At 36.5% G+C, this 20,088-nt stretch overlaps 2 protein-coding genes across 3 annotated transcripts; one reads left to right on the forward strand and one right to left on the reverse strand.

Moving 5' to 3' along the window:
- Nucleotides 1-162: 162 nt before the first annotated feature.
- Nucleotides 163-6,748, forward strand: LOC306849497 (zinc finger protein 367-like; the record flags this gene model as incomplete). Of its 2 annotated transcripts, XM_079384574.1 has the most annotated exons (6): nucleotides 163-262; nucleotides 349-577; nucleotides 2,217-2,367; nucleotides 3,247-3,366; nucleotides 4,862-5,000; nucleotides 5,564-6,748. In XM_079384574.1, the coding sequence occupies 6 exons, from the start codon at nucleotides 228-230 to the stop codon at nucleotides 5,805-5,807; spliced, it is 918 nt and encodes a 305-aa protein (XP_079240700.1). In that variant the 3' UTR covers nucleotides 5,808-6,748. The 2 variants fall into 2 exon arrangements, with proteins under 2 accessions (XP_079240700.1, XP_079240701.1); XM_079384575.1 differs by lacking the exon at nucleotides 163-262 and having other exon boundaries at nucleotides 338-577.
- Nucleotides 6,749-17,642: 10,894 nt separating this feature from the next.
- Nucleotides 17,643-19,155, reverse strand: LOC306849357 (vasotocin-neurophysin VT 1-like; the record flags this gene model as incomplete). Its single annotated transcript, XM_079384315.1, has 3 exons — nucleotides 17,643-17,782; nucleotides 17,905-18,106; nucleotides 19,030-19,155. The coding sequence occupies 3 exons, from the start codon at nucleotides 19,153-19,155 to the stop codon at nucleotides 17,643-17,645; spliced, it is 468 nt and encodes a 155-aa protein (XP_079240441.1).
- Between the last annotated feature and the right edge of the window lie 933 nt (nucleotides 19,156-20,088).

Raw genomic sequence — 20,088 nt, forward strand, 5'->3', positions numbered from 1 at the left:
AAAGACCGTTTGCGATCTGTGATTGGCTGTGAGAATGTCACGGCGTCTGCCATTGGTTGGTTCTCGGCGCCAGCGCCGTCACGTCCTCTTCGATTGGCTAGGCGCCGCGCTCGGGCGCGATTTCCAGCGCGGGAAACTACGGAGTGTGCTCGGGTCAGTGTATCGAGTTCAGCCAGAGAGACTGCAGCACGAGCCCGGAGTCAAAGGCGATACATGTAACATCGGGAATGACTGACTCTATAACACAGCGACTAACTGCACGGTAACGGCGGGATACTCCTCCAGATATTTTAACTAAACGGTTTTAAGCTTGATTTTAACTTGAGCGTTATTGGCGATGGCTGACAGCAAACATCAAGTGATCTTCTGTAACGACTCGCCGAAGAGAGTTCTGGTTTCCGTGATCAAAACGACTCCCATCAAACCGACAGCGGCGGAGTCTCTGATGCCCACCAGCCCTGGATTCAGTGATTTCATGGTTTATCCGTGGCGCTGGGGTGAGAACGCGCACAATGTGACTCTGAGCCCCGGATGTGGCAGCGGCTCTCCCGCCGAATCCTGCCCGGAACACCTCAAGGTGAGTGAAACAGGCTCTACTATATAACACAACTGCACTGATGCATACTATATAACACAACTGCACTGATGCATACTATATAACACAACTGCACTGTTGTATTTTAATCAGCACGCATTATTGCTTTAGAGCGTCGGTTTAGCGCATTGTGTGTAAAAGGCGCGCTTTGAACGGGATTTAAATTCTCCTCCATTGTGCAGCAGCTGGAAGTTGGGCGTGACGTCAGACGCGCGCCAAAATGTTAGCGATTATGCTTCTAGAAAAAAAAGACCGTTAACACAATCACACGCCGATAATAAATAAATATATATACATATATATATATATATATATATATATATATATATATATAAGTTTTTTTTCGTGAGGAAATGTAACTGATTTTATTATTTTTTTTATATCAAGTATCAGTTTGAAAGATTGCATATAATTATTTTTATTTACTTTTGTTAATATTGGTAAATTATTGTATACTAGTCATTATTAATACTATTTTAAAAGTGTTATTTTTTGAGTTCGTACAATTATAAATAAATCTAATACGTACGTAATTATGACGTCACTGTCCATATTTCGTTGCAATATTAATAATAAGGTGTGGTGTTTTAGTATGCGGTAACTCTTTAGTTTAAGGTGTTCTTGTTACATGTACTTACTGTTATAATAATTAATTATGCATAATTACATGCCCTAATCATATAAGGACATGTAGCTAATTAATATTACCCAGAACTTAAATGTTTAATTTCACTGTAACAAGAACATCTTAAAATAGTGTAACCATAAATGAGGTGTTGATTTAATATGCTATTATTATGCATTATAATGTGTTATATTTGTTTATTGCATATGGCACTTCAAGTATGACATTTATGGATCATTATTCATATTTAATATGCGCCACACTGTTAGTATTTATAAAATATGAACTTATGCAGTGCTTTGTCAGTATATTTTTCTGTTTTGGTGTGTTTTCAGTATTTCATCTATTTATTTTGTATTTCAGTTTATTTGTACTTTTTGTAAAATGCAACTTTTAATGGAGCTATAAAAATAAAGTTAATTATTCTCTATCAATTAGTAAAGTCAATATTATACAATACAGATTTCAAAGCAGCTTCACAAGAAAATTACAGTATTAATATTGCAATATGCATCAATAATGAAAACAAACTGGATTTCATGTAAAGCAAGCTCTTAAAAAGACAATAGTGTCGTTACAAGGGTCAGTTTTTAAATAAATAATCTCTCCATTGGTGTATGGTTTGTTAGGATCGGACAATATTTGTCTGAGATACAACTATTAGAAAATCTGGAATCTGAGGGAGCAAAAAAATCTAAATATTGAGAAAATCTCCTTTAAAGTTGTTCAAATGAAGTTCTTAGCAATGCATATTACTAATCAAAAATGAAGTTTTGATATATTTATGGTAGGAAATGTACTAAATATCTTCATGGAACATGATCTTAATATCCTAATGATTTTTGGCATAAAAGAGAAATGTATAATTTTGATCCATACAATGTATTGTTGGCTATTGCTACAGATATACCTGTGTTACTCATGACTGCTTTTGTGCTGCAGGGACACACGCGTATTATTCTGTCTAACATGCATGTTCCTGCTGTCTTATTTCAGGATGGCATTCGGCGCGGACGCCCGCGGGCAGACACCGTCCGAGAGCTGATCAACGAGGGCGAGAACTCCTCCAGCCGCATCCGCTGCAACATCTGCAATCGCGTCTTTCCCCGCGAGAAATCACTACAGGCGCACAAACGCACGCACACGGGTCAGTGCCGCCACAGTGAGCCGTATTTGTGCTCCGATTACGGGTGTGCGATATATATCGTTTGCGATAATATCGTAATTGTTGTTTTAACGATGTGTGATTTGACATTATCGAGTATTTTGCAAAAACCATTTAAGCCACCTACAGAGTATGTACATTACATGAAGCACATTTAGAGTGTGTTCTCACATTTAGAGTGTGTTCTCTCATTTAGAGTGTGTTCTCTCTGCATGATTCAGTCCATTAAATACATTTAGAATCGTTTAAATGATTCGGTTCAATCGCAATGACTCACTTATGAACAGTGACTTGCTGCCACCTACTGGTGGGTTTAATTACACATTCAAAGTATCTTTTTATTATTTTAATAATTTCAAATATCAGTATTCAGTGTTTTATGTTAAATGCATTCATGTCCTGCATTAAACAGTGTGTATATACATCTAAACACCATTCAGACGCAGCTTCTGTGTTTCCTCTGCATTGCAAAGATGAATTTTATTGATACTGATTTAATTTGCTTGGTAACAGCCCAAATGTCTTATTATTCTAATTCACTGATTAAATGTAAGAATCTGACTCAAAAGATGATGCACAGTTTTAGAAAAAAATGGCTTTATAAAGGTAAAAATGCCCATTAAAAGGCAAAAATAAATGTAATCTTATTGAAAATAATTAATTTCTATCAGTGAGAACTGACCACGACGAAGAATATCAAAAACTGTAGGAGTTGGCTATCCACAGCTGTCCTTAAGATACCAGCACAATAACACACTCGGCAAAATATCGTCTAATTATGGTTATCAATAAAATAAAATATCGCACACCCCTAGTTAAGAGATCAGAACGAGAGCGCTAACGCTCCTCTTCCCGTCTCAGGTGAAAGACCATACCTGTGCGATTATCCGGACTGCGGGAAAGCGTTCGTCCAGAGCGGTCAGCTGAAGACCCATCAGCGCCTGCACACCGGAGAAAAACCCTTCGTCTGTTCGGAGAAAGGTGAGCGTTAGCATTCACTGCTTTCTAGGGTTGGGTATCGAAAACCGGTTACATTTTAGAACCGGTTCCAAATTTCCAAAAACCCGGTTTTCAATAAGACGCGTGCATTTCGGTTCTGCTTAACGATTTCTGTGTTCGCATTTTAATGGCATTTAAAGCTAGGGATGCACGATATTGGATTTAGCCGATATGCCGATATTTTTCAACTCATTTTGCCGATATCTATATATTTCCTTTTGTTTGGAAACAACACCAAGTCTCTCCTGTGCAGAAATTATAAGCAAAATATTTTTAATTTGTTGTAATTAGTTTTATTTTAAATTGTTTTTAACAAGAACTCATTTATTATAATTAAAAGTTAGTTTTTTAACAGTACATTGAAGCTTTGAAAATAACTATAAATAAAGCTGCATTTCCCCTCCCAGAAAGATGCAGTGTTACCTAACATTTTATTTTAAGATTTAACATTTGTTGATGGTCTAAAACAAGTTGTAAAAATTCTGAAAAACTTTTAGAGCTCATGATTTGTTAAAAAACACACACATTACACATTAATGAATAAATCAGTATATATAAGCTTATTTAATTTACAAGTGTCATGTTTGTGATTTTATTTTTTCTTGTAAGCTATAGCTTCTGACCATTAAATCAAAACATACTCATTATTTTATGGCATCAATCACTGCTTTATTTAATCAGAAACACTGTCTAAATGTTATTTGTGTAGGCTATTTTACTTGTAATTTAATTATTAGTAATGTTATTAATATTAGTACTTTAATTTTAGGTAATTTACTACATTTTTTCATGAAACATGATCTTTACTTAATTTCCTAATGATTTTTGTCATAAAGAAAAATGTATAATTTTGACCCATACAATGTACTTTTGGCTATTGCTACAAATATACCCCAGCGACGTAAGACTGGTCCAGGGTCACATATTTTGTGTAATCGCATGTTTATTGTCTTCAAGTTTCATCAGTTAAAATGTCTCTATCTGCGTTTTATTCAGCGATAACTGGATACCTTTGTCCATATCAGGGATTTCCTGGTTAAGTGCTATTACTGCTGTGATGCATCTGTGGCGTTTCTGCCCTCCGGCTTCCAGTATGAATTAAACAGTCATTACATTACGTGTGTACTCAGTAATGCTCACAACACCCTGTTTTGGGTAAAAAAATAGGAAAGACAATTTTCTCTAAAGAAACAGGATTCCCTGAATTATCGTCATTGATATCGTTATCACAATAAATACCAGAAATACCGTGATATATTTTTAAGCCCATATCAACCGTCACTACTATGTACTATAACATGTAACATGAATATGCTAAAAGCAACTCATGTAAACACCTTATTTATAATATAGTCTTGTTCAGAATAAGGTAAATAATTAATTACTGATGTCCATGTGAACGTAGTCAGTGATAAACCGTAGCACTGGTTGGTTGATGTGTGTTTCAAAGCTTTGTTTTTCTCCTCGTGTGTTTCAGGTTGCAGTAGCAGATTCACGCACGCTAACCGTCACTGTCCCAAACACCCATACGCCCGGCTGAAGCGCGAGGAGCCCACGGGCGGCCCCGGGAAATCACAAGGAGCCGACAACCAGGCTGTGGCCGAATGGCTGACGAAGTGAGCAAAACATAAACACCCATTTAATTAAAAAAAAAATTCCCCCGGACATGAAAATATCCAGATGATGTGCCTTTTGAAATAATAATTTACTTTTTTTTGGGGAAAAGTGTGAAAAAGTTGCTTTATGGTCGGTCACAATTGTGGGATAATGTGTACTGAATTAACATATTTCTGCAGTCAAAAAATTGTTACATGTGTCCCCGGACCACACAACCAGAAATGTTTCCTTTTAAAAAAATTGACGTTTTTGTGTACATCATAATATATGTGTACTGTGTATATTTATTATGTATATCTAAATACACACAGTATATATTTTGAAGTTTTTACATGTATATTTATATTCATATAATTGACATCATATTTAAAATTTAAACACGATGTATCTTTCTTAAATATGTCCGTGAATGTATGTTCACTACTGTGTGTACACTTGGATGGGTTAAATGCAGAGTATGGGTCACCACTTCCCTTTCACTATGTTTTTATTTATTTCATGGCTTTAGTTTTGCACTAATGAGCGTGAAGGTCCATCAGAGTGACGGTGTTTGTGTTGTCAGATATTGGCAGATGAGGGAGCAGCGGACGCCGACGAAAGCAAAGACACTGACTAAGACCACTATAGAGGATCAAGAGCAGCAGGATCCTCTGGACTTCCTTCCGTCCGACGAAGGTGAAGAAGAGGAGCAGGACGAAGAGAAGAGCGGCGGTGGAGGAACGGCACGGAGGCGTCTTCAAGAGCAGCGCGAGCGTCTTCACGGCGCACTAGCGCTCATCGAGCTGGCTAACAATCTCTCCGCCTGAGAAACACCAGAGACTTTCCTCGCCTTTGAGACCCGCCCGGGTTGATATAAGCTACAAGCACCTTATTTTGCTTCCTGTTGTACCTTTAGGCTGCTACGATGGTAGTGATATCATTATATGAAGAATGTCGTCGTTTTCTCAGCTTGTTAAGGAGATGATGAGATGTCTTGTTTGTTTCGTTGTGCACTTTTGTGGAAAGAGCGTTGGTTTCTCTGGGGTTTGTGTGCGAGATGTGATTTCAGAGAGAGTGTGTGTGTGTGTGTGTGTGTGTGTGTGTTGAAACAGGGTGCGGTGACTGACCTGCTAAAGATGAAGACTTACTGACGGCAGATGGCATAGCGCTTTTATACATTAGTCCCATTCGCTTCGTACGCTGTCTTCCATCACATTGGTCATGTTTAATCATGTATTTATTCTCTATTTAAAGCCACCGGCTCAGGCTTTGCAATAACGTCGATCAAACTAACCAGCTTTAAGATGCCGCATTGGTACACGCTTATAAACTAGTGTATAGAGTTGATGGGTAAACCGAAGAAGCACTTACGATATTAATCTAGGACTGTTTGCCTACACCCTTCCAAAGATCAAAATGAGATTCTGGATCTAAAATCCCTTCGGTGTCTTCACGATCCGTAACACTAAGTTTTTCTGTTCACGTGCTTCATTCGGTGGTTCGTTCCGATTAAATGATTTCATGGATTCGTTTGGAAACTGGAAAATGTTTGTCATTGGAAATTCATTTTATAACAAATAATATATTCCCTCTCCCCCAAAACAATCCTTCGGAAAGCCGTGCTTTTACGAACTGATCCCAGAATGTAATGGAGCGTTTTATTCTGAGTTGTTCTGGTCGCTGTGCTCAAAGGACTTTGTAAATGTGTAAAGGGCTTTTCCTGATTAGTGTTAGCACTTCAAGTCTTCATTAAACGATATAAATCCGTTCTGGTTGTTGCATTTGTGTTTATTTAAATAACCACAAGAGAAACTGAAGTAACATACTGAGAACAAGAGAAACGCAGTGTTAGGAAACCATAGTGATGCACTGGAAATTATGCTAAAAATGTAAGTTTGTCCATGAGAAGATAGTCTCCACCAATAAACATCCCAATATACGTCACAGCAACGTTCTGAGAAAAAATACAAACAGAATGCTAAATATTTAAAGGTTAGATATATTACATATGTGGCCCAGGAGCACAAAACCAGTCATAAGTCAATTAATAAATTTAGAATTTATACATCATCTGAAAGCTGAATAAATAATCTTTCCATTGATGTATGGTTTGTTATGATAGGACAATATTTGTCTGAGATACAACTATTGGAAAATCTGGAATCTGAGGGAGCAAAAAAATCTAAATATTGAGAAAATGTCCTTTAAAGTTGTTCAAATGAAGCTCTTAGCAATGCATATTACTAATCAAATTATTTTTTTATATTTATGGTAGGAAATTCACTAAATATCTTCATGGAACATGATCTTAATATCCTAATGATTTTTGTCATAAAAGAGAAATGTATAATTTTGATCCATACAATGTATTGTTGTCTATTGCTACAGATATACCTGTGTTACTGATGACTGCTTTTGTGCTGCAGGGACACGTATTATGGAGTATGATAGGCTAACTTTATATTATATACAACATTTCTGCAGATTTTATGAAGGCATATTTTTAAAACCAAGTAACGAAAATTTAAGGAGTAATAAAGGAAACAAAATACATTAACATGGTCTTTAAATGTCAATGTCTTGTATTAGTAATGCTTAAATACATCTAACAAAGTCTCTTTTTCATTCATTTTACAAACAATGGCTTCGATCGCACTGCAAAAATGATATTCTTTCTCTATTTTTGTCTTGTTTTCCAGTGGAAATGCCTGAAGATCCTTAAATTAAAATATATTTACTGGAGAAACAAAATAACCTAAGATATGAAGTTTAGTTTTCTGAGATATTTTTCAAAATAAATTGAGTTTATGATTAAAACAAGAATAAATATATGCCAGTGGAGTCAGAGAAATGAGTTGAGTAAACATGAGTTGGACACAAGACAATAAAAAATGAAATATGAACATCACAGACATCCATCCTTCAAAGGTTAAAGCCTTAAAACAAGAAGAAAATATTATGTGTTCAAATTCTCATTTCTATGGTTTAATTTTCTTCATCTTGAAGTAGTCGCTCACCTTCTGTAAATCTCCAGTGTAAGCGCTCGCCAGGACCGTCGGGATAATAATGATAAAAGCATTATAAAACAAAACCCCATATTTACCAAGACCCTGAAACGACAGAAAATGAAGGCAAGAGTTCATATGTGTTTGCACACGAGGTTTAACTGCAGATCTGTGTTTAATCACAAGGGTGTGATGTTAAAGCTGTAAAGTTTACACCTAACGACTTGCAAAGTGTATTTTTAACCAAAACCAAAATGTATCACTTATTTGATAACACCTAGTCACATTGATATCTGACAGCCTGCTGCAGGAGATATGATGCATGTGGCAAAGCTCAAAGCAACAGTTAGTTATTGTCAGAAATCATCCATCACTGATAACTCCTGCCGTCATAAAGCTGTCATGTACCTCCATCCCCAGTTTCTCCTTGGTGTAAACTCCATTAGCAGCCGTGAAGACGTCGTTTAGCAGAACAAACGTGTATCCTTCTGCATTGAAGGACAGGTCCGAGCTGAAGCAGTCGGGTCAGAGTTAATAAACACCTGTGTATGTGTAATGAATCTGGGGCAAACAAGCATTTGATACACTGCTGATTTTTCAAGTTTTCCCACTTACAAAGAATGGAGAGATCTGTCATTTTTATCGTAGGTACACCTTAACTTTGAGAGACAGAATATAAAAAAAAATCCAGAAAATCACATTGTATGATTTTTAAATAATTAACTTCCATTTTATTGCATGAAATAAGTATTTGATCACCTACCAACCAGCAAGAATTCTGTCTCTCACAGACCTGTTAGTTTGTCTTTAGGACGCCCTCCTATCCTCCACTCATTACCTGTATTAATTGCACCTGTTTGAACTCGTTACCTGTATAAAAGACGAGATTTTGAGCAACAACCTCCTTCCCTCAGTAAGAGCATTGAAGATGGGTCGTGGCTGGGTCTTCCAGCATGACCATGACCCCAAACACACAGCAAGGGCAACGAAGGAGTGGCTCCGTAAGAAGCATTTCAAGGTCCTGGAGTGGCCTAGCCAGTCTCCAGACCTGAACCCAAGAGGAAACCTATGGAGGGACCTGAGATTCTGTGTTTGCCCAGCGACAGCCCCAAAACCTGAAAGATCTGGAGAAGACCTGTATGGAGGAGTGGGATAAAATCCCTGCTGCAGTGCAAACCTGCTCAAGAACTACAGGACACGTCTGACCTCTGTAATTGTAAACAAAGGTTTCTGTACCAAATATAATGTACCAGGGTGGTGATGGCGGAGTGGATAAGACACATTCCTTTGGTGTGAGAGACCCGGGTTCGAATCCACTGTGAGACACCAATGTGTCCCTGAGCAAGACTCTTAACCCCTAGTTGCTCCAGAGGCGTGCGACCTCTGACATATATAGCAATTGTAAGTCGCTTTGGATAAAAGCACCTGCTAAATGACTAAATAATAATAATAATAACCAAAGAAAGACGGATATCTGAAAAACATCTTTCAGAGCAGGTAAGAACTGATTGCTGTTGTTTTTACCTTTTGTTTCTTTAACTGCTGACTTTAGATATAATGAATGACTGCTATTCATATCAGATAACGGTGGAAACTATAACTTTTCATGGATATTTATAGGCCAGTACAGACCAGAGAAGGAAGTGTTTCAGAGACTGGCAGTTATCAACATAAACACTGTTTTGTGAAGCTAGCAAATGCTACACAAACTATGTTGGTTCGTGTTTTATTACGCATCATGTTGCTCTACATTTTCACATGCAAACTGTTTCTTGTTCGAGCTTCGTTTTCAAGCTATATCCACTTCATTTAGCAGCAGCCTGACCATCTTTATTTACAGATATGACACGCACACATGGATGAAATATGAAAATATGCAGTTTCCCGGGAAATCTGTCCTGCCCGCCCACACACACACACTATATATATATGTGTGTGTGTGTGTGTGTGTATTTTGATTAAAGTATTTCAAAATCTAAAAATATTTTAAATATTACCAAAAAAGGATCAAAAATTTGCTTCATTTTTTTTATCCATTCTTTGTATATTTTTGAAAAAAAAAAATATATATTTTGAAATAAATGTATCAAGCCCCCACTATAACATGTGTGAACGTTTAACACAGCTGACTAAAAATAAATAATTAATAAGACTGTAAGTGTATTTTCTTGCCTCTGAAATATATATGTGTATTTTTTTCCGTATAGGTGACAGAATCAAAATACAAATAATTATTATATGCTTGCTTACCTTAAGGATATAAGGTAAGGCCAAAAAAAAAAAAGGGTTTTATGGTGTACTTGCTCATTATTGTGTGCTAATTCAGTGCCTCTTATTAAAATAATAATAGTACTTGATGATAACTGTATTCATCTTTTAACAAATGCATTACAGAAGGAGAAAACATGGGAAACAAATAACAGATAAATGGAAGAATCACAGGAATAAAACCGTAAATCAGTGAGAAAATAGATGGGTTTGCAAATGAGATGATAAGAGATGAAACTGGCCAGGTGAAACCTGAAACAGGTGAAACTAGTCACTTAGGCTAGTTAGTCATTTTGTTAATCACGAATCAGAGACGGACTTTAAGGCAATAAGCATTATTCGTTTCTGTTTCCGTGTTTTATGAAAAGCACTGAATAATGAATTTGACTTGTTTCAGTCGTTTTCCGTGTTTATAAGCCTGCTGATGTGTTTTTGGGCTGAAAGACTAAACATTTGATGCTTACAGCATCTTTTTACCTGAATGCCATCTTCTGAAAGCTGAATAAATAATCTCTCCATTGATGTATGGTTTGTTATGATCGGACAATATTTGTCTGAGATACAACTATTAGAAAATCTGGAATCTGAGGGAGCAAAAAAATCTAAATATTGAGAAAATCTCCTTTAAAGTTGTTCAAATGAAGTTCTTAGCAATGCATATTACTGATCAATAATGAAGTTTTTATATATTTACGGTAGGAAATGTACAAAATATCTTCATGGAACATGATCTTTACTTAATAATGATTTTTGTCATAAAAGACAATATATACAATATATACCTGTGCTACTCATGACTGCTTTTGTGCTGCAGGGTCAGATATAATATAGTGTTTGCTGTAGTATGAATGAGTTCGGTCTGATGGTGAATCCTCCACTAGATAGCGCCCGGTGCTGAGAAATCACCACTATGCCCTTCTGCACTACACAGCATGTGGTGTTCACTATATAGGGACTAGGGAACGAGGTAGAGACTGAACAAGCGTCATTCTCCGAACAACAGTGTAAAAGTCCAACAAAGGAAGAAAGTAATCAAAAAAATAATAATAATTATATTCTGGGGCCAGTTTCATAAACCTAGGCTATGTACTATGTTCTTAAGAACTAGTTTGAGCAGCTAGCAATAGACAAGAGTTTTTAGTTTGTTTGTTTCTTTAGTTCCATCACATATAAGTAGCTACAAGGCAAAAAGTACAAGGCAGATATAAAGCAATGTACAGTTTAAAGCATGTAAGACAGAATAACAACGACAAAACATTAAATGAACATAAACATAAATATGGGGGGGGGGGGGGTAATAGACAAGGGGTAATCTTACTTAAATTATTAAAGGAAAAAAAAAGACTAACTTTTTGATCATGTGACTTATGCAGATGCTGTCATTAACCCCCGGTTTCACAGACAAGGCTTAAGACTAGTCCTAGACTAAAATGTAATTCTGAGCTGTTTCAAATGAAATACACTTGACTGATCTTAAAATAAATCAGTGCCTTTGTTTTGTCTTAAGATGCACACCAGTAATGCTTTTTCTAAGGCATGTTTATAAAAAGTACTTAAATGTCCTAATTGAACTATGTCCTAATCCTGGTTTAGTCTAAGACCTGTCTTTGAAACCGGGCCTAAAACGAGAGAACCTTAAACTCAGATGTGTTTGTTTTTCAGTTCAACTTCCACATAAATTACTCATCGTAAAGGGACGGTTGACCCAAAAATGACAATCCTGGTTACTCATCCACCAAACCTGTAGTAGTGCGAGTAAATTCATTTTTGTGTGAATTAACCCTTTAATATAACATTTAATGAATGGATGAATTTTAAAAAACAAAGAAAAGAAACTAAAAGTAGTCTCAGACTTTTGGATCCCATTTTCCTCACAGCTCTACTTCCATCAGTATGCACAAATAATAAATAAAGACATTAAAATAGGGGTTTTAATAAATCAAATGTGTTAAATGGAAGTAATTGTTTTGTTCAGTTATGCAGATCCTGTATGTTTGCAGCTCAACTCAGTTTCTCCACTACAGAACTATTTTGTTAGATAATAATAAATAAAGCAGCTGCGTCCAGCTGTATTCATGCACTTATAATGTGAGTGGGCGGAGTCTACATCAGTCAATCAATGAGTAATCCAGCGTTCTCATTGGTGGAGGGGTGAGTGGGAGGAGTCTACAACTAATCAATGAGAATGTGATCAGGTGTTTGGCTCTATATCTCTGGCCAAAACAGTCCAGTATGTATCTTTTTGTTTATTACATAATTATTAAAAAGCAAAAATAAAAAAATCTTGCTATGTGTATTACATTAAGCTAACTGAGACTTGTTATAGCACTTGGGTATATTGCTCTTTTGTTGATTTTGATTGCTTCCATTGTCATCATTTGTAAGTCTCTTTGGATAAAAGCATCTGCTAAATGATTAAATGTAAATGTATGTAAAAACAAGACTTAAAAACAGTATCTGAGAAGTGTTCAGAATATAAAAGTCTAATGCTCTAATGTTTTTGTTTGATTGAATGTTGTGTTTTACACACAGCCTACTTTCCTAATTGCTCATTAAATCATGTAAAGTTATAACTCACATTATTTTTTACATTTAATTTGTTTGAGTTCATGTGAAAAAACAACCAACATACAGCCAAAACTGATTTTTTTTTATTGCATTAAAAAGCAGAGCATGCAAAGATTATAAACAGAATACTGTAGTACAATTTTGTATAAAAAAATATAAGGACTTTTAAAACATGCAATGCAACAAGTGCTGAAACCGCTGGTAGATTACTGCATTATAAGACAGATGATGATGTTCATTCAGCCTTTGCTTGAGTCCGTTTGGAGTTGAGATGCTTGAGTTTCTTCAATCTTCTCAAGACTCCGAGATCAGCACAGATCCACTTGTTTTTGATGTTTAATCTGTAGAGCAGTAAACACAGTTAATACAGGAGCACAGGACTGGCTTGTGTTTGTGTGTTAAACACTCACATCAGTGCATCGATGTCACAGGGACCAGATTTGTGCTGGATCTCATGTTTGGAGACCAAAAGCAGCGTTCTCAAAGGGATTTTCTTTGAAACTCTCAAACAACAACTTGGAATGGCATCCACTGGAACAAAAGCAACATCTGGTATTGAATGAGAGTTAAATCTTCTCCTAACAAAAGCACACACTTCCTGTAGGATGTTTTGAGCTCAAAAAACAAGAAGGGCAGAGACAGACAAGTCTTCAATTATAGGGCAATTATTTGATGTTCCCATAAAGCAGAGCGGTGCGTGTCACGACAGTGTCCCTGCTGTCCACACTGACTCACCGTCTATTCAAGCTGCTTTATAGGTATGTGTGTCTCTGGCTTTACTGACACCGTTCTGACTTACAGGAGCATACTGATGCTGTAGCATGGGTTCCAGTCCCAGAGAATGCATGAGCTGCTAATTTCTGGTTAGAAATGACTGGGCTTTTAAAAATTGCTTGTAAATCAGTCATTATGCTTTTTAAAAATGATTGATCTGAGCTCATGCACCTCAGTTTTTGAGTGAAAAGGTATTATTTGTGGATGGTTTTGGCTCAAAAACTGAGGTGCATGAGCTCAGATCAATGAAGCATACGATAAATCAAAAATCCTCTCCGAGGTAAAATGATTGGAACACATGAAGCTCGTTTCTGCCATGAAACAAAAATTGTATTAAGAGTTAATTGTGTTAAATAGTAAAAGAGTTAATTGTGATTAGTTTTTTTTAATCTAAATTCTGACTTTCTCATAGTTTTGAGGCAAAAAGTTGTAATTACTTTCATTTTTATCAACTATAATACAAATTATTTATGCAGAATTGCAAGATATAAACCCATGAGAAAAAAGTTATGACTGAGTTTGCAATTGTTTTGTTTTTTTATTATTCATTTTATTTTTTTCTGCCATGAAGTAAAAATAAAACCGATAATACTAGTTCTGACATTTTTACTTGCAATTCTGAGTTTATATCTTGCAATTCTGAGAAAAAACTTGCTAAAAAGTTGCAAGGGTTAATAAAAAATGTGCACATTGTATTAATGTAATCAACACTGAGCTGAATTGAGCTGAATAACAATACTTGTGTTTTTAGAGAATACAGAATCTGTACTGTATGAAGCGTTATAGAAATAAATGTGACTGACTTTAGGTAAAAGCAGCAAATGCATAACCCTAAATTGCACTAACCTAAACATTTAATAAAAGTCAATATTACATTTTGCAATTTGCATCAACAATATACAGTGGTAAAGATGATCCTCATGTGAGATCTGTTTGATTCTGACCTTCAGTGCTGGTGAGGATGATGATGGTGACGCAGAAGAGCAGCAGGACAGACGTTACTCTGAGCTCCATGGTTGAACAGCATTGAGTGTGAATGAACAGAGAAAAGCTGATTTAAAGCCATGCATGCGAGTCCCGTTCCGCCCTCATAACCCGGCCTGCCCGGACTCATCAGCAATCACACTAAAGAAAACACTTTTACAAATCAGTTATGAAATCTCTTTTATAGCAGACGAAATATTCCCCGCAGCGCCTCATTCAGGTGAATGTGAAGGAGCCGTTTGCTGCAGGTTATGCGTGATGCTGATGTCATTAGGAGTGTTTCTCAGGAGTGTGTTGATTTATGTTGTTCGTTACGGTCAGATACATGTCACTGGGTGTGTTCAGTAATTGCATCGGATGTTCAAGCTTGTCTGTTTTACTTTCTTTCTTGATTTTGTTACAGGAGCAGAGTTTCACCCTTGACCTTACAAGACCTTACAAGAAAATTTAGAGTTCATCCCACTCATTGATGTGAGCATAAGTATTGGGACAGTTGAACATAAGGCAGATATAAAAGATTAAAAGCTATTATTTAGTTGCAGATCCCTTGCACACAATCACAGCAGTGAGTCTGGGACCCATAGACATCACCAGACTCTTGCTCTCATCCTTTGAAATACTTTTCCCAGCCTTTAATGCAGCCAATTCCAATTGTTGCTTGTTTTGGGGAGTTTCTGCCTTTACTCTCCTCTTCAGCTGCTGAAATTCATGTTCAATCAGATTTAAATCTGGAGATTGACTTGGGTAATATAAGACTTTCCATTTCTTTGCCCTTATAAAGTCCTTGACTGAACTGGCAGGGTGTTTTGGGTCATTGTCCTGATGCAATATGAAGCACTTCCCAATGAATCTGGAGGCATTTTCTTGAATATTGGTAGGCAAGATGGTTTTGTACCCTTCCAAATTCATTCTGCTACTGTCATCATACATAAAGTCATCAGTAAAGTTGAGAGGGTCTGTTCCAGAGACAGCCATGCATGCCCATGCCATGACACCACCTCCACCATGCTTTACAGATGAGGCTGACGAGAATACGAGTTTCTTTCTTGAGAGAATGGGTATAACTGTTGTACCATGGCGCAGTACGTTTTTCTCTAACCTTTTTCAATTTGAGGGTGCCAACAGCTTCTAATGTATTCGAGAAGATAGTGCCCATGTTGCTAGTCATTTCATCTAGTTCATGTGTATTTATGGGTACACAGAGCAGTTGAGATAAATCAGGCAGGTTATTTGTGAATCTGTCTTTGGTGGCTGGAACAATAGTTCTGCCCGGATGATAACGCAGAGCCATATAATTGATATCAGTAATACGCAGCATGCACGATACAAGGAAATGATCAGTAACATCATCACTTTGAGGTACGATATCTATATCAGTAAGATCAAGTCCATGCGATATAATTAAATCTAGCGTATGATTAAAACGATGAGTGGACCCGGTGACGTTTTGCTTGACTCCAAAAGAGTTTATTAGGTCAGTAAACGCAAGTCCTAACGCATCATTTGTATTATCAACGTGAATGTTAAAATCTCCGACAATTAGCAGTTTATCAACATTAACTAATAGATCTGAGAGGAAATCCGCGAATTCTTTTAGGAAATCTGTATATGGCCCTGGCGGTCTATACACAGTAGCCAGAGCAAGAGATAGGAGAGATTTCTTTTGCATATCTAACAGTGTAACATTAAGCAGAAGTATTTGGAATGAGTTAAACCTCCTGTATCTTGTTTTCTGAGTAACATTGAGAATATCACTATATATTGTTGCCACATCGCCGCCACGACCAGTCTGACGGGGCTTATGTTTATAACAGTAGCTTTGTGGAGTAGACTCATTTAGACCAAAATATTCATTTGGTTTAAGCCAGGTTTCAGTCAGGCAGAGTACATCAAAATTATTATCTGTGATCATTTCATTTACAATAACTGCTTTGGGTGCAAGTGATCTAATATTTAGGAGCCCAAGCTTTGTGTGTGTCATCATCGAATGCAAGATTCAGAATACAGAAGTAATGGATATAACTGATACGACACATTCCCTGCTTTTAATATCTGAAGAATTAATGCTACATTAATGACTCCACAGCCAACAGACCAATTTTGTCTTTACTGTTCCAATACTTATGGAGGGCACTGTATATATATATATAAAGACTATTTAAAAATGTTAACTATTGATAATTAAAACAAACAATTAGTTGTGAAATTTAAGTGAAGTTTCTGAGTGAAGATGGTTTCTACACCAGTTTTTTATATTATTTATTATACTGTACATAATAAAAAACATATTTGAAAATAAAATATTATATATATATATACATATATATATAGTATATGTATTCCAACTATTTGTAAATTAATATATAATATAACATAACATACAAATATTATATTTTAATACTTAAAAAATATTTGTTATATTTATTTATTTTTGTCTGTAGTAACAATTATGATCAGCACCGTTATTTTAATTATTATTATTATTATCATCATTATTGTTATTGTTGTTTGTAACGGACCAAAATAATATCTTGTCAAAATGAAACCTGCGGCACGTGTTTGGCTTTAATTCTCTCTTGTGCTTCTGTCACTTTCCTTTTCTTTTGTATGCAACTCCTTCCTCTGGTTTTCTGATATCTGTGGTAAATCATCTGAATGCCTTTGGTTTCCAGGTTTTACAGTGATTAAAGCGTAAAGCTAAATACCATGTATAATTAATTCATCTTTTAATAAAAGGGTTTCAAACCTGATCTGCAGGATCTGTCAGACTCAGAAATACAGTTGGAGGATCTGCAGGAGCTCCCAGAAAGGCCACAGGCTGCTTTGGGCTGGAGATTATGTGTTAGATGGGTAATTATTCTCAGAAATCTCTGAATTATCATCACACAAAGGCAGAAACGGGTCACGCAGCTTCTGGGACAATAAACTCAAACCAAAGCCCTTGAAATAACAAACGAGCCAAACAGATTGACTTTCACGTCCGTTTACTACATACAGTATTTACACAGACAGCGCTGAGCAGAGCAACACGTGTGAATGAAGGAGCTACAGACGCGGATCGCATCAGAAGGGTCTTGGTCTCCGAGAGGCCAGATTGAGCAAACGCAGCAGCATTTCTCCAGAAACACCCTTCAGAGCCACGCCGTCTTCAGACTGATGAGAGCCCACGTCTTCAGAGCAATCTGGATCCAGAACACAGCTCTCTGGAAGACAGAAAACATGCATTAGGCACAAATACCTGTCGTAGTGAGATGTGCAGAGCTTGAGATTGAGTTCAAGGATCAGAGTTTGTGTGTAATGTGACATGATGGGATATTTTGCTCACCGGAGTCGCAGCAGACGCCTGGAGCTGCGCATCGGCCCCGGGCCCCGCAGGATCTCCCGCCTGTCTCACAGGGGCCCGGCTGCAGATTCTCCTCCATGCAGCTCAGCGTCTCTGGAGACTCGATGAGACAACCCAGACCGGCCCCACAGCAGATACTGGGGCCCAAACAACGGCCTTGATTCCCCGGACCACACGCCGGACACTACACACACACACACACACACACACACACACAGAGAGAGAGACAGAGAACAGAGAAACACACGTTTGTTTTTGTTTTTTTTAAATGTCTTTATATGTGTTTTTATACATCTTTCTTTCAGTTTTATTCATTTTAATGCATCAAGTTAAATATATATGAGAAATGTTCCAACAAGCTGAAATGAATTAAGTGTAATTTTTATAGAATGTGTTCTATTTCAGTTAACATTTATTTTATTTCAAGTAACAAAAATGTTTTTGTTTTTTTATGGTTTCAGTTTTAGTTTGAAATACAAATGAAACATAAAACTACAACAGACACAGTGTAATACTTAATCAACATGAAATATTTACAAATATTTTGTTGCTAATAGTGCGTTATATTTTTTATGCAGTGATGAATATTATGAATGTTTCAGCTTATTTAAATGAAACACAGTGTGAATGTTTAGCAGATGAACTTGAAATGAAAGACATTCCGGATTCTCTCAAACTGCTTATAAAGCTGCTTATAATGTCCACAGTATTGCTGATGATGCTTATGATGAAGATGATGCTGATGATGAAGATGATGCTGATGATGAAGATGCTGCTGATGAGGAAGATGATGCTGATGATGAAGATGATGCTGATGATGAAGATGTTGCTGATGATGAAGATGATGCTGATGATGAAGATGATGCTGATGATGAAGATGCTGCTGATGATGAAGATGATGCTGATGATGAAGATGTTGCTGATGATGAAGATGATGCTGATGATGAAGATGATGCTGATGATGAAGATGATGCTGATGATGAAGATGCTGCTGATGATGAAGATGATGCTGATGATGAAGATGATGCTGATGATGAAGATGATGCTGATGATGAAGATGCTGCTGATGATGAAGATGATGCTGATGATGAAGATGCTGGTCTGTACCTGTCTGACGGGCTCTGGCTGGGATCTCTTGCCTCCTCGGGGGCAGTTCTGGATGTAGCAGGCGGATGAGAGCGCGGAGAGCGCCAGCAGACAGAGGACACACGCGGACAGCAGAGAGTCGGACATCTCGACACACACTGATGCTCTGATGCTCTCGGACGCTTATATAGAGCTGCAGCATCAGCACCAGCAGAGCTCCTCCTCATCCAGACATCAGTCTCACTCTTACAGCTCCATTACACTTTTTCTCAACTGCTTACAAAATCATCACTTGTCACTAGTGCTGTCAAACAATTAATCACATCCAAAATAAAAGTTTTTGTTTACGTAGAATATGTGTCCCTGCAGCACAAAAGCAGTCATCAGTAGCACAGGTATATTTGTAGCAATAGACAACAATACATTGTATGGGTCAAAATTATACATTTTTCTTTTATGCCAAAAATCATTAGGATATTAAGAATTTCCTACCGTAAATATATCAAAACTTCATTTTTGATTAGTAATATGCATTGCTAAGAACTTCATTTGAACAACTTTAAAGGAGATTTTCTCAATATTTAGATTTTTTTGCTCCCTCAGATTCCAGATTTTCTAATAGTTGTATCTCAGACAAATATTGTCCGATCATAACAAACCATACATCAATGGAGAGATTATTTATTCAGCTTTCAGATGATGTATACATCTCAATTTCAAAAATAATGACCCTTATGACTGGTTTTGTTGTCCAGGGTGACATATATGTGTGTCCTGTGTATATTTATTATGTATATATAAATACACACACATGCATGTATATATTTAAGAAAAATATGTTTACTTTATATATTAAATATATTTATATATGATATACCTGTAATTTATCGGAATATATATAAATAAATACATGTAAATATTTTCAAAATATATGCTGTTTGTGTTTGTATTTATATATACATAATAACTTTACACAGTACACACACATATATCATGCACAAAAACTTTTATTTTGGATGCGATTAATCACAATTAATTAACAGCACTACTTGTTTCTGTCACACAGTTTCTGAAAGCTGT

The sequence above is a fragment of the Barbus barbus genome, assembly GCF_936440315.1.
Source record: "Barbus barbus genome assembly, chromosome: 29".
Classification (NCBI taxonomy): Eukaryota; Metazoa; Chordata; class Actinopteri; order Cypriniformes; family Cyprinidae; genus Barbus; species Barbus barbus.